Raw genomic sequence first — 15,568 nt, forward strand, 5'->3', positions numbered from 1 at the left:
ACAGGGACTATAATATAGAGCTATCCCAATGTAGTAGTGATAATACAGGGACTATAATATAGAGCTATCCCAATGTAGTAGTGATAATACAGGGACTATAATATAGAGCTATCCCAATGTAGTAGTGATAATACAGGGACTATAATATAGAGCTATCCCAATGTAGTAGTGATAATACAGGGACTATAATATAGAGCTATCCCAATGTAGTAGTGATAATACAGGGACTATAATATAGAGCTATCCCAATGTAGTAGTGATAATACAGGGACTATAATATAGAGCTATCCCAATGTAGTAGTGATAATACAGGGACTATAATATAGAGCTATCCCAATGTAGTAGTGATAATACAGGGACTATAATATAGAGCTATCCCAATGTAGTAGTGATAATACAGGGACTATAATATAGAGCTATCCCAATGTAGTAGTGATAATACAGGGACTATAATATAGAGCTATCCCAATGTAGTAGTGATAATACAGGGACTATAATATAGAGCTATCCCAATGTAGTAGTGATAATACAGGGACTATAATATAGAGCTATCCCAATGTAGTAGTGATAATACAGGGACTATAATATAGAGCTATCCCAATGTAGTAGTGATAATACAGGGACTATAATATAGAGCTATCCCAATGTAGTAGTGATAATACAGGGACTATAATATAGAGCTATCCCAATGTAGTAGTGATAATACAGGGACTATAATATAGAGCTATCCCAATGTAGTAGTGATAATACAGGGACTATAATATAGAGCTATCCCAATGTAGTAGTGATAATACAGGGACTATAATATAGAGCTATCCCAATGTAGTAGTGATAATACAGGGACTATAATATAGAGCTATCCCAATGTAGTAGTGATAATACAGGGACTATAATATAGAGCTATCCCAATGTAGTAGTGATAATACAGGGACTATAATATAGAGCTATCCCAATGTAGTAGTGATAATACAGGGACTATAATATAGAGCTATCCCAATGTAGTAGTGATAATACAGGGACTATAATATAGAGCTATCCCAATGTAGTAGTGATAATACAGGGACTATAATATAGAGCTATCCCAATGTAGTAGTGATAATACAGGGACTATAATATAGAGCTATCCCAATGTAGTAGTGATAATACAGGGACTATAATATAGAGCTATCCCAATGTAGTAGTGATAATACAGGGACTATAATATAGAGCTATCCCAATGTAGTAGTGATAATACAGGGACTATAATATAGAGCTATCCCAATGTAGTAGTGATAATACAGGGACTATAATATAGAGCTATCCCAATGTAGTAGTGATAATACAGGGACTATAATATAGAGCTATCCCAATGTAGTAGTGATAATACAGGGACTATAATATAGAGCTATCCCAATGTAGTAGTGATAATACAGGGACTATAATATAGAGCTATCCCAATGTAGTAGTGATAATACAGGGACTATAATATAGAGCTATCCCAATGTAGTAGTGATAATACAGGGACTATAATATAGAGCTATCCCAATGTAGTAGTGATAATACAGGGACTATAATATAGAGCTATCCCAATGTAGTAGTGATAATACAGGGACTATAATATAGAGCTATCCCAATGTAGTAGTGATAATACAGGGACTATAATATAGAGCTATCCCAATGTAGTAGTGATAATACAGGGACTATAATATAGAGCTATCCCAATGTAGTAGTGATAATACAGGGACTATAATATAGAGCTATCCCAATGTAGTAGTGATAATACAGGGACTATAATATAGAGCTATCCCAATGTAGTAGTGATAATACAGGGACTATAATATAGAGCTATCCCAATGTAGTAGTGATAATACAGGGACTATAATATAGAGCTATCCCAATGTAGTAGTGATAATACAGGGACTATAATATAGAGCTATCCCAATGTAGTAGTGATAATACAGGGACTATAATATAGAGCTATCCCAATGTAGTAGTGATAATACAGGGACTATAATATAGAGCTATCCCAATGTAGTAGTGATAATACAGGGACTATAATATAGAGCTATCCCAATGTAGTAGTGATAATACAGGGACTATAATATAGAGCTATCCCAATGTAGTAGTGATAATACAGGGACTATAATATAGAGCTATCCCAATGTAGTAGTGATAATACAGGGACTATAATATAGAGCTATCCCAATGTAGTAGTGATAATACAGGGACTATAATATAGAGCTATCCCAATGTAGTAGTGATAATACAGGGACTATAATATAGAGCTATCCCAATGTAGTAGTGATAATACAGGGACTATAATATAGAGCTATCCCAATGTAGTAGTGATAATACAGGGACTATAATATAGAGCTATCCCAATGTAGTAGTGATAATACAGGGACTATAATATAGAGCTATCCCAATGTAGTAGTGATAATACAGGGACTATAATATAGAGCTATCCCAATGTAGTAGTGATAATACAGGGACTATAATATAGAGCTATCCCAATGTAGTAGTGATAATACAGGGACTATAATATAGAGCTATCCCAATGTAGTAGTGATAATACAGGGACTATAATATAGAGCTATCCCAATGTAGTAGTGATAATACAGGGACTATAATATAGAGCTATCCCAATGTAGTAGTGATAATACAGGGACTATAATATAGAGCTATCCCAATGTAGTAGTGATAATACAGGGACTATAATATAGAGCTATCCCAATGTAGTAGTGATAATACAGGGACTATAATATAGAGCTATCCCAATGTAGTAGTGATAATACAGGGACTATAATATAGAGCTATCCCAATGTAGTAGTGATAATACAGGGACTATAATATAGAGCTATCCCAATGTAGTAGTGATAATACAGGGACTATAATATAGAGCTATCCCAATGTAGTAGTGATAATACAGGGACTATAATATAGAGCTATCCCAATGTAGTAGTGATAATACAGGGACTATAATATAGAGCTATCCCAATGTAGTAGTGATAATACAGGGACTATAATATAGAGCTATCCCAATGTAGTAGTGATAATACAGGGACTATAATATAGAGCTATCCCAATGTAGTAGTGATAATACAGGGACTATAATATAGAGCTATCCCAATGTAGTAGTGATAATACAGGGACTATAATATAGAGCTATCCCAATGTAGTAGTGATAATACAGGGACTATAATATAGAGCTATCCCAATGTAGTAGTGATAATACAGGGACTATAATATAGAGCTATCCCAATGTAGTAGTGATAATACAGGGACTATAATATAGAGCTATCCCAATGTAGTAGTGATAATACAGGGACTATAATATAGAGCTATCCCAATGTAGTAGTGATAATACAGGGACTATAATATAGAGCTATCCCAATGTAGTAGTGATAATACAGGGACTATAATATAGAGCTATCCCAATGTAGTAGTGATAATACAGGGACTATAATATAGAGCTATCCCAATGTAGTAGTGATAATACAGGGACTATAATATAGAGCTATCCCAATGTAGTAGTGATAATACAGGGACTATAATATAGAGCTATCCCAATGTAGTAGTGATAATACAGGGACTATAATATAGAGCTATCCCAATGTAGTAGTGATAATACAGGGACTATAATATAGAGCTATCCCAATGTAGTAGTGATAATACAGGGACTATAATATAGAGCTATCCCAATGTAGTAGTGATAATACAGGGACTATAATATAGAGCTATCCCAATGTAGTAGTGATAATACAGGGACTATAATATAGAGCTATCCCAATGTAGTAGTGATAATACAGGGACTATAATATAGAGCTATCCCAATGTAGTAGTGATAATACAGGGACTATAATATAGAGCTATCCCAATGTAGTAGTGATAATACAGGGACTATAATATAGAGCTATCCCAATGTAGTAGTGATAATACAGGGACTATAATATAGAGCTATCCCAATGTAGTAGTGATAATACAGGGACTATAATATAGAGCTATCCCAATGTAGTAGTGATAATACAGGGACTATAATATAGAGCTATCCCAATGTAGTAGTGATAATACAGGGACTATAATATAGAGCTATCCCAATGTAGTAGTGATAATACAGGGACTATAATATAGAGCTATCCCAATGTAGTAGTGATAATACAGGGACTATAATATAGAGCTATCCCAATGTAGTAGTGATAATACAGGGACTATAATATAGAGCTATCCCAATGTAGTAGTGATAATACAGGGACTATAATATAGAGCTATCCCAATGTAGTAGTGATAATACAGGGACTATAATATAGAGCTATCCCAATGTAGTAGTGATAATACAGGGACTATAATATAGAGCTATCCCAATGTAGTAGTGATAATACAGGGACTATAATATAGAGCTATCCCAATGTAGTAGTGATAATACAGGGACTATAATATAGAGCTATCCCAATGTAGTAGTGATAATACAGGGACTATAATATAGAGCTATCCCAATGTAGTAGTGATAATACAGGGACTATAATATAGAGCTATCCCAATGTAGTAGTGATAATACAGGGACTATAATATAGAGCTATCCCAATGTAGTAGTGATAATACAGGGACTATAATATAGAGCTATCCCAATGTAGTAGTGATAATACAGGGACTATAATATAGAGCTATCCCAATGTAGTAATGATAATACAGGGACTATAATATAGAGCTATCCCAATGTAGTAGTGATAATACAGGGATTATAAGATAGAGCTGTCCCAATGTAGTAGTGATAATACAGGGTTGTAAGAAATATCTGATGGCTCTTTACTAACAGGGTGGTAACTGTGACTTCTAACTTGAGGGTTATACTAAATTTGTCTTTCCCTACCTAATTAAATCTCAACCAAAGGGGCAAGATTCTCAAATGTCTACCCAATGCTTTGCTTAGGGCTAAACTTTTAAGAATCTTTCCCAGAGGGTGGAGATTTTTCTGTCTTACTCCAAAAGTGGGAAAAGATTACTTTTCTCCCACATCAAAAACAAGAGGTAATTTCATGAATTTACAGCAAATTAGAGTTATCTTTTATGATCAAGTATGGTTGATGTGAGGTCACACGATTGTTATGACAGGGGTATGGCCTGTTTTTACTCTAGTGTAAGACAGACTTATCTTTCCCTGATCAGTTAACCTCAGGGTAAATATACTTGTTATCAGAGGCTTGCTTTTATCTGAGGCGTAGACAGTCACAAACCTAACCTTGAGAATTGACACTTCTACCCTCACTGTATGGGAATGATTTTGGTATTACTCCAACTTGTAACCACATGGTTGGAATTCCTACACACGTTTCAATTATCTCCTATTCTTGTAATTTTTGTAAAATATTCAGTATCTTTGTATACAAACAGAGGCTTTATGTTTCAAGTATAAGTCATCTTTTTAGTTCATGTCTCCAGTCTTTGGTTTGACATTTCTGATGACCAAATTAGTCACTTCTGTTTTAGAGGTATGCATACAATTTAAATCAAAATCATCATAACATGACCTTTCCTCTTTTTACACTTCTAAATAACTGATGCCCACATTGACTGGTGGAATACACTGCTATCAATTACTACAACAAACTCGTGAATGCACAAATCATAGATTTTCATCATAAGGAAGTGAAGATTGTTTTAAAAGAATAATTATCTTTTTAACAGTTAAGTTATTGATGCCAAAAGATAGGATGCCTTTATATGTCTTCTTTGTAATATGGCTATCACCTGTGTCGAAGTTATTATAAGCAGGAAAACATAACTTTAGTTGCCCATAAAGAGGTCGGATAGATCTTACCATATGTGATCTTGACCTGCCAGCTGTAAGCATACTATCATTGTCATAAACAAATGATAGATCTACTAGACTCACCATGCATAGTCTCATCCTGCCAGCTGTAGGCAAACTGTCCATCACTGCCATGAACGTCCAGTCCCCCAATGTATACCCTGTTAGGGTCACAGTCAGACAGGCGTATCAAGTGTCCCAGGCCCTGCAGGAACTGGGCATACTTCTCTGATCCATATGGATTGCGTAGGATCGCCTTCTCATCCTTGGTCTACAAAATTGCATGTATATTAAAAGTACAAGTTCAATTTCAATTTCTCCATTAGACATGTATGTTGTAAATGACATCCGCATACCCAAGTTGCCAAGTCAACAGTCTGGCAAACGTTACCGATCACCTTTGTTACTGATCACTGACCTCAGTTGTTGGTCACCAACACACTCTTCCATTGATAATATATTTCCACAAAAAGGAACAAATCTCAAACATCAAACAACTTATTAAAGAATTGCTGCCAAGTAAATGTAATCACAATGTTGCCAATATCCCTCACTGCTAAACTATGGACTTGATTTGTAGAGACATGCCGGAAGCTAATATGATAACCCACTTACATGTCACTCCACCATCCCAAGATGTACAAGCATACCAACTTTGATGATCACAGGTAAAATGATGTGGGAGTTATGCTCTGGTCAACTGGTATCTCACATATTTTGCACTTTCAATAAAGGTTGAAGGTCAAAATGTAGGTCAGAATGATGTGATACTTTCCAAAATGCATCAGCATTTTAGCGTTGGTGATCGCAGGTGAAGAAATGTGGGAGGTATGCTCTGGGGGATAATTGTTAAGACTATTATTCTAACAAAATTTAGATGAATGAGTAAACAGATTGTTAAATCAGTTCTTACCTGGCCAGACCCTACATAGATTATGCCGACTTTGTGAGTCTCGTATGGATGTATGTGGTCAAGCATCTTCAAACCTCTTGTAATAGCCTGTGGAATAAGGATGAGATTAGGTTACACATATAGTCATGGTTTCTTGATGACCAACAGTTTTAATTTGTGAGTGAGGTGATTTTGTTTTATGGTTTTCACAAGATGTGTAGAATGAGCCAAAAAGAAGGAGAAAGTAAGCCTAAAAGTGAAATACAACTATATTTTTGGATAAAATAGGAAAATTCATCTTAAAGGCATAAACCTAGGTACGTAAGCCATAAACTAATACCCCCCCTCCCACATGTAAAAGGGGTCCTAAGTTCTCTCAACTCTCATACAAGTAACAGCCCTGTATAAGCCTTGGTAACTCTCCTCACATCTACTGCTGACAATGTCCCACAACTGTTGTTGTAGAGGCCATGGAACATTGTCATGTTTCATGTTCTATGTTAAGGTAACGAGATGATGATTCCAATATATCCAGGTTATCAAGTGAATGTCAAGGAAGACTGTAAATATACACGGTAACTTTATTGCATGGTGTAGAATGATCAGAAGAATTGCTACCATGGCTACTGTTCCTACATGTAGTGTGACAATGTCCAGGTGTCAATCAGAAGTGAACACAAACCAGGTGCGTTAAAAGGGGAAGCTGTAATCATATGCAGAATTACACATTCAAATGAGGATATATTTGTCAGGGAATTAAAATAAAACTGATGTAGACAAATTCAAATTATGCAACAATTCTAAAGATGAAGTGTAAATATACCTGATTGTCTGGCAGTAGGATAGGCATGTCATTGCCCTGGTGTAACATGCCCCCATGATACAGCTGCAAGAACACAAAGCTAGGGTTCACGCCCCCACGCCCACTCTCCTTTGGGGTGATGACCTTTGACCTCCCTTGCACATATTTCTCCTCGCCTTTTGAGTCTGTTGTAACTATGGAGATGGTGTGACCCCTTAACTTTCTGAAGGCAGGAAGATCTGTTACCTCATCCTGAAGAGAAGATGTTTCGGAACTGTCTGGTGACTGAGATAAATCTAGCAGGTGATGGCTACCCTTCACTGGTGAGGTTGGTTGGCTAAGGTTAGTAAGTGGCGGAGGTGGTCTTCTACGTTCATGGTTGTCTGACAAAGATAAGCTCAGGTTGGCACTGTTGGAATGAGCTGATTGGCTGTGGGCGTTGATACTAGGCCCCACCTCTCTTTCTGCTCGGTTGACGTCCACTAGGGCCATATCACTGATGCTTTCCTTCATGTCGACATTGTCAGCACTGCCACTGAGCAGGGAGGGGGAAGAGTTACTCCTTTTGAGGAGGTGGGTATGGGAGGCCGGATCATTAGGACTGTTCTCAGTAGCCAAAGCTGGACCTCCATCCTCCTAGAACAAAAAGATGCATGTTAAAAGATCTCAATTATTATAATCAACCAGAAGTATGCATAACTTCATTACATTAAAAAAGAAATCTGTATTTACAGGTAAGCTAGCTTTCTTGAAAGGACCAGTAAATATGATGGTTAAACCTTGTTACTGTATATAAATGCCTCTTCCTATCTACTTGAATAGTTAGAACCTATACATTGGGCAAGTTAATATTTAAGAGAAATGCTTTATGTAATCAAAAGAATTTTTATTCGAACAAGATGAAGAATACAAGGTAAAATTAAAACACTTTCTTGCAATTTTCCAGGTCTGGATTCTGTTATGAAGCACAAAAATTAAACCAAAAGATTTTAAATAATTGACTAAATTCTTATGGTACATTAATTTGAACACAAAAATCCTGTACATGTATATCGAGTAAATTCCATCATGGGGTTCACTTTCTTACCTTGGAAATTGATTCAGACTGGCTTAGGTTAATTTCTGTAAGTAAAACAGTTAAAACATCAGAAATAAGTATTAGTCATCAATTCCCACCTTCAAGAGCTAGTAGATGATACTGAAATCATGTACACCGTCATTCATGTACATCAACATTGATGTATGTATCTTTTAATATTGTGTCGCAACAAGCTCAGGATAGGTTGGTTTCTTTATTTTATGTCTACCGGTTTCGCCCGAACATGTGGGCTTCTTCTGGACCGGGCGAAACCGGTAGACATACAATAAAGAAACCAACCTATCCTGAGCTTGTTGCGATTGAATATTGCCTTTAGTTTCCCGTTCCTCAATCGCCCTGCATACCCCTGGGTATCCAAGCAAGGGATGACGGAACCTACAGAACCTAGACTAGAAGTACGGCGTCGGCTCTACACCCGATGATTTGTTTTAATATTGTGTATACTTAGAATTAGAACACCGTATAAAAAACAAGAAAAAAATAACAAAAATGGTTATAATGATAAAAATATTACTATTTCACTGAATAAATTTAAGTTATGGCTGAATATATTAGAAGTTATCTTAAGTTTTATTTTCAAAGTACTATTTTTCCTGGCATTCTGGGCAGTGTCTTTCTAGCTCATATAGAAGACGAAGCACCTTTTTAGCATTTTCAGTCCAGAAAGATCCAAAATAATTAAAAAAGCCAAGTAGCTAAAACCTTAATGGTACTGTCTACTAAGTTGTTAAGAATATGCTGTAGATGATATACCAAGATCATGGATGTACATGTTTACACTTACATATTGCTCATGAGGAAAATTATCAGATCATTTGACAATTGCTGATGTACATCATGTAATTGTACATCAGTATAAATGGCATACATTAGTGCTGAAGCATCAGTTGGATAAGAAAATACAGGTGTCTTAAGTGATACCATTCAATCATGCAAGTTACACCAACAAATCAATAGAGAAATTAGTAAAAATAATAATGCAATGTAAAACAGATGCATAATTGTTCATGATAAAAGCAAAAGTAACTAATGATTGCGGATTTTAAAGTCAAATTAAGCCAAAGTCAGAAAATAATACAAAATGAAACGTATGAAATTTACTTATGATAAACATTGATTCACCAACCTTTGTCTGCCTTTACTTGGATGTCACAACCTAATGGAAAAAAGGTCATGTCAAGGTCACACAAAAAATAACATCAGCTATACTACTTCCTCAAGGTCACACATCACCAATGCTACTCTGCCAAAGTCACACATCACCAATGCTACTTTCTCAAGGTCACACATCACCAATGCTACTCTGCCATGGTCACACATCACCAATGCTACTCTTCCAAGGTCACACATCACCTATGCTACTCTCTCAAGGTCACACATCACCAATGCTACTCTCTCAAGGTCACACATAACCAATGCTACTCTGCCAAGGTCGCACATCACCAATACTACTCCCTGAAGGTCACACATCACCAATGCTACTCTCTCAAGGTCACACATCACCAATGCTACTCTCTCAAGGTTACACATCACCAATGCTACTCTGCCAAGGTCACACATCACCAATGCTACTCTGCCAAGGACACACATCACCAATGCTACTCTGCCAAGGTCACACATCACCAATGCTACTCTGCCAAGGTCACACATCACCAATGCTACTTTCTCTAGGACACACATCACCTATGCTACTCTCTCAAGGTCACACATCACCAATGCTACTCTCTCAAGGTCATACATCACCAATATTACTCCCTGAAGGTCACACATGACCAATGCTATCCTTTCAGTCACATGTCACCTATACTACCCTGTCAAGGTCACATATCATTAGTACTGCTCTCTCAATGTTACACATCACTCTAAGGACATAAATAAGATTGGTGAGACACTTACTTCTGTGGTCACTGCTGGAGTCTGAGGGGAAGTGGAGGTCATACAAGGACTCATACTCCTCCTCCCCAATACTCCCGCTGTCTATCCGACTCGAGCTCCGCAGACTGTCCATGTCTGGTGGCTTGTTACGCATGGCTGCAAACAGCATGGTGATGTCGGTCATGGGCGACTCCTGGAGAGAAGTCAGGCTTGTCTCATTCTCGATACGCATCATCCACGATAGGTTTCCGCTTGGGGCACGTATCATGATTTCTGCCCATCCAGTACACCAACAGTTACACATCAGACTGTTCAGCACACGTCCATCTGATGTCTGGTTCTTCACCCCTATAACAGTCAGTATTTACTAAATAAATGCTTTTTCATACGATAAAATCCAATAAATAATATTCAGGTTTTTTCCCAAATGATTGATTCTTCACTTCTGAGTCAAGCTTGTACATCTACTATTGTTGCTATGGTTAATAGAGATTGACAATCTGGTACATAGTACATGTAGTGAGATATCTTATCAGAGCTGTGTTATCCTAGTTAAGGTCTTTATACACATTGCATGGCTGTTCTGACATCATATTGGTGACTTACACACAGGGGTTGGTGTTTACAATGTAAGTGTGTCATGGTTTGGAGGATGAGTGTTCTGAGTAAGGGATAAGTCTCTACAAGTAACCTACCCCAGAGAAGGGACTCTCTGGCCTCCGTGTCAAACCCAGGTTTGGAGGGTGAGTGTTCTGAGTAAGGGATAAGTCTCTACAAGTAACCTACCCCAGAGAAGGGACTCTATGGCCTCCGTGTCAAACCCAGGTTTGGAGGGTGAGTGTTCTGAATAAGGGACAAGTCTCTACAAGTAACCTACCCCACAGAAGGGACTCTATGGCCTCTGTGTCAAATCCAGGTTTGGAGGGCGAGTGTTCTGAGTAAGGGACAAGTCTTTACAAGTAACCTACCCCACAGAAGGGACTCTATGGCCTCCGTGTCAAATCCAGGTTTGGAGGGCGAGTGTTCTGAGTAAGGGACAAGTCTCTACAAGTAACCTACCCCAGAGAAGGGACTCTATGGCCTCTGTGTCGAATCCAGGTTTGGAGGGTGAGTGTTCAGTCAGTGAACGACCTGTCTGTACTGCTACATTCTGCTGTTCCTCCCCTATAAGACTCGTATCATCATAAGATGTGTGTGCCTGAATACCGATGTCATCACTACTTGACTTGGAGGACTCCTGTACCGTACTTGTACTTCGGCTAAGCACAGCAGACTTATGGCGTCGGCGCCCCGGGGTGTCTGGCTGAGGCAGCTTCTTCTCTTGGGGTTCTCCACCTTGGATCTGGGCCATACACTGGTCACACAGCCATGTGTTACCAAACTTATTATTGCCACCCCCACTAGTTGTTATAGTAACCACTTTATTCCCTAGCATCCATGTTTTGGTCTGTCCTCCTTTCAGCAGAAATTCTGCCTCCTGTGACCTGGGTAAAAGAAGGATACTTTAAATATCAATCATCAGAAAGATGGTGGTGTGCACATTCTTTTCCTGACATGAATTTTAACCATGCAACAAATTTGAAACAAAACTGGAGCACTAATGGGTCAGTAGGGGCCCTGCCATGTGCCTTACCATTTTAAGTAACAGTGACCTTGACCTTAGAAACTTTTCAAACTCCCCTTGCATATTATCTTCATATCATAATGTACAATCATGTTAAATTTCAAAAAGATTAGTCTGTTAGATTCTGAGTTAATCTCTAGAAATAGAAAGTGTGGACAGATAGATGATTGCTATACTGATTATTATAGGGCACCTGCATCTTCAATGAAGGTCCTATAAGTGCCTAAAAGTCAGACTTTAAGGAATTCATATCTTTTCCCATCATAAGATTGAAATGCAATCTTTTTCTTAAGACCAACAATGATACAATACATTAACCAAAACAGAAATATCCACATTTTTTATCTCTCATTTTTTTTAGACATGAAACCTAATGTTAAAGACTTCATCACTGTTACCTTGTCTGATCTCATCAGTAACAAACATGTACCTGTGAGGGACAGCGTTGTAGTTGGCAAATGTGTATCTGGCCATGAAGTCTGTGCATGTCTCTGTGAGCTCCTTGTGGAACTGTGACATCTTGTCGTCTACTGGGGGGTGGTATCTCTGTCTGGATATAGATGACCCAGACAGCATTCTCCGCCGACTTCAATACAATTATTAGTTAGCAGTTAATATTTAATTCTTAACCTGAAGGTCCCGGGATCAGCTGATTTTTTCTACATTTTCAACATTATTTTTGATATATGAGTAAAATATTTATGCTCAAACTGTAATGTGTTGTGTTGATGATAGATTTAGTTTTGGGACTCAGATATTTTATGAGTTTGGACTCATGCTTTCCCTATAGGACTCATTAGTTGTTTGAGAACCCACTATATCTCTTAGTAATGATACTGATCAAAATTTTGGAAAAAAAAATGGCCAGGACTTGCCAAAAAATAGTTTGATGATACTCAGCCACGTTTCTTCTACACTCTCTATCAATGTGTTTTTCTTGTAAAGGATACAACAGATATATTTCCACATTGCTGGGAATTTCCTACCTTATGTTGCTAAGCATTGAATACATTACCTGCTGAGAGCTGCCTCGTTGCACGTGGCTGCTCTGTTCCTGTCAGTCGAGTCCTCATTCTGAAGCTGCAGCATGGAGTTTTCCTCAAACAATTGCAGCACATTGGCTCGCAGTCCCTGTAAACAGTAGTGTTACCAAAAATGTAAGCCTGAAGACTTACCTGGGTAATGGCATGTACAAATATTCTTGTTTCTAACATACAGCCTCTAAATAGCGCTAATAACTCAAAATGTCATAAATAGATCATAAAACAAGCTCTATGGAGCTTTGATTAGAGAGCACCTAAGGGAACTAATGTTGTTGTCTCAGTGGGGAAAACCACCATGCCATTGGAGGGATAACAATTATCAGCTACCTCTGGGGATCAAACTGAGGCACCAATAACACAAAAAGCTTTCTACCACAACCTGTGTATGTTACAACAAGCTCAGTTGAGCGATTCTAGTATACTATACCTTAACAGTATTTCTAATGTGTGATTTCTAATATAAAACGAATCTTATAAAACACCTTGAGTGTACAGATTGAAAAGATTGTTTTATTTAGATCAATTTAGATAGGATTTATTAAGTGATAATTATGTTATTTTCCTGTGTCAGTCAACATTGACAGTAAGTATATGGGCATATGTCTCGGTCATGTATTCTAAACAACCTCCATCATCAAGGTAACTTATTTATCATGGTAAATAGTATACGACTAGATTCTTTCTGATACCAACCTTCTGTATAAACTTGACAAAGCCTTTCCTAAAAGGGACTCGACAGCGTATGAACCAGATAGCGATGACATGGTGAGCCAGGGACACAGTGTAATGGCTGAATCTGCAATAGTTTGTGGAATTATATTTTTAAATACTTCGACTTTCCATATTTTATATCAGTAAGTGTAACACTTGAGTTTAAATCTAATGATCAGTGTCATTAACTCACTTTGTTGTACACTGTCTAGTTACTCAAAGTAGTGAGCCACACAATTCCTAAATATAGTGTTTCATCACCATATAATGAATTATTAAAATTAAATTTCTAAAAAAACATACTTTTTCTGTAAAAATATGGCCAATTACATCTATTTAAATTCACATTCACAGTTGAATGGACTCTTTAGTATTAAACTTTCAACAATTTCAAATCTGACAAACAGAAACCTTATTTTCACATGCTTCAAAACAACAGTGACTGTTCAACCGTCCATTAAATGGAATATCTTACTTGAACGGGTTAGTATATGGCAATGCTATCGCAAACACGCTCATATATTCATCCTCAACAAAGTTGGCATACATCTTTGGCAGACGTACAATACCTATCACATGATAAAACAAAAAAACATTTATTAATTCATCTCAAGTATTACAGTTGTTTCAAAACATGGTAAATATACATTTTGTTACTTTTAACTTTTATTGTAAGTAGAGCATTATGTTTTTAGTTCAAAGTTTTGACATTTTTATCAAAATTTTCTATAATGGAAATTTTAAAAGCATTTCTCATATTAAGACAGATTGTAAATGAACAGAAACTGCTGTCGAATATCAAATAGTAATGGGTGACATGGTTTTACATTTCTTGAATGTTAATTTAGTTTATTTCAAAAAGGAGTCTATCAGCAGTATGAGGGGTGAAAATGTCCCTGATTATAGACTTTACAAAGAACGAACACAGTCCAGGTAAGAGTGAGCCACATATACAGCTAACCTGTAGCTATGACAACATGGATCACCATGGTGATGTTTAACACATACAAATATTGACTTACTTGAAAGAAATGCAAGTACAGGTATTGCCATGGAGATAGTGGCAGATATTTTGGAGAGCTGGAGCAGGACCGACGGCAGCTGCCTCATCATCACTTCCTGCATCTCCAGTGTACACAAACGTAAGGCGTTGGTACACAGCTTGGCACACTTGGACACCAAACCAAACTCAAGGCACTTGATCAACTCTTTCTGTAACACACACATACTAAATAGCGTAAGACCTTTTTCTAACTTCACTGCAACACAGAACAATTACTCAAGATAATGCTTTTGTAACCCACATTACCAGATCAGACTCCAGATACTTTATCAACATCAGCCCTTTCTGTAGCAAACAACACCAACCCAAAGTTAAGAGTATTGTATGAATACTTCATTATGCAGATGGAGTTTTCTAAGGGGCGTGGAGGGAGATGCTAGCTTTCGTGCACCTACAGGTAGTTGAAATAGGCTTTTTTTTAAGCTTGCACCAATGACAATGTGCCATTATTCAATAACAAGAATTCCACGGAAGTGGATGTGTCGCCTGCGCAGGAAGCTGGGAGATTACGAAGAAATAGATACACTTTTCATTTCAAGAAATAATGTTAAAAGTAAGCAATAATCATAGATTATATTTTTGGATGGCATCATATTGTTATATATTCTGGGAAGAATTCACTTTAAGGAACTTGCTATGGATACTCATTGTCTCAATTCCAAGTTTAATTTGTA

The 15,568-nt window shown here is 37.2% G+C and overlaps 1 protein-coding gene across 8 annotated transcripts in view; it reads right to left on the bottom strand.

Moving 5' to 3' along the window:
• The window catches only part of LOC110446021 (tuberin-like), a 45,737-nt gene that overhangs the window by 13,299 nt on the left and 16,870 nt on the right, over positions 1 to 15,568 (bottom strand). For 7 of the 8 annotated variants that reach the window (XM_021490967.1, XM_021490964.1, XM_021490963.1 and 4 more), the window contains exons 22-33: positions 14,854 to 15,043; positions 14,307 to 14,400; positions 13,814 to 13,916; positions 13,093 to 13,208; positions 12,508 to 12,663; positions 11,513 to 11,937; positions 10,475 to 10,801; positions 9,705 to 9,734; positions 8,567 to 8,601; positions 7,501 to 8,115; positions 6,699 to 6,785; positions 5,870 to 6,056 (exon numbers count right to left, since the gene is read on the bottom strand). In XM_021490967.1, coding sequence (XP_021346642.1) covers positions 5,870 to 6,056; positions 6,699 to 6,785; positions 7,501 to 8,115; positions 8,567 to 8,601; positions 9,705 to 9,734; positions 10,475 to 10,801; positions 11,513 to 11,937; positions 12,508 to 12,663; positions 13,093 to 13,208; positions 13,814 to 13,916; positions 14,307 to 14,400; positions 14,854 to 15,043 — 2,365 coding nt within the window. The remainder of the gene's footprint in view (positions 1 to 5,869; positions 6,057 to 6,698; positions 6,786 to 7,500; positions 8,116 to 8,566; positions 8,602 to 9,704; positions 9,735 to 10,474; positions 10,802 to 11,512; positions 11,938 to 12,507; positions 12,664 to 13,092; positions 13,209 to 13,813; positions 13,917 to 14,306; positions 14,401 to 14,853; positions 15,044 to 15,568) is intronic. The other variant, XM_021490965.1, reaches the window with a different exon arrangement.

This window comes from Mizuhopecten yessoensis, unplaced genomic scaffold (genome assembly GCF_002113885.1).
Source record: "Mizuhopecten yessoensis strain PY_sf001 unplaced genomic scaffold, ASM211388v2 scaffold2447, whole genome shotgun sequence".
NCBI classification, from domain to species: domain Eukaryota; kingdom Metazoa; phylum Mollusca; class Bivalvia; order Pectinida; family Pectinidae; genus Mizuhopecten; species Mizuhopecten yessoensis.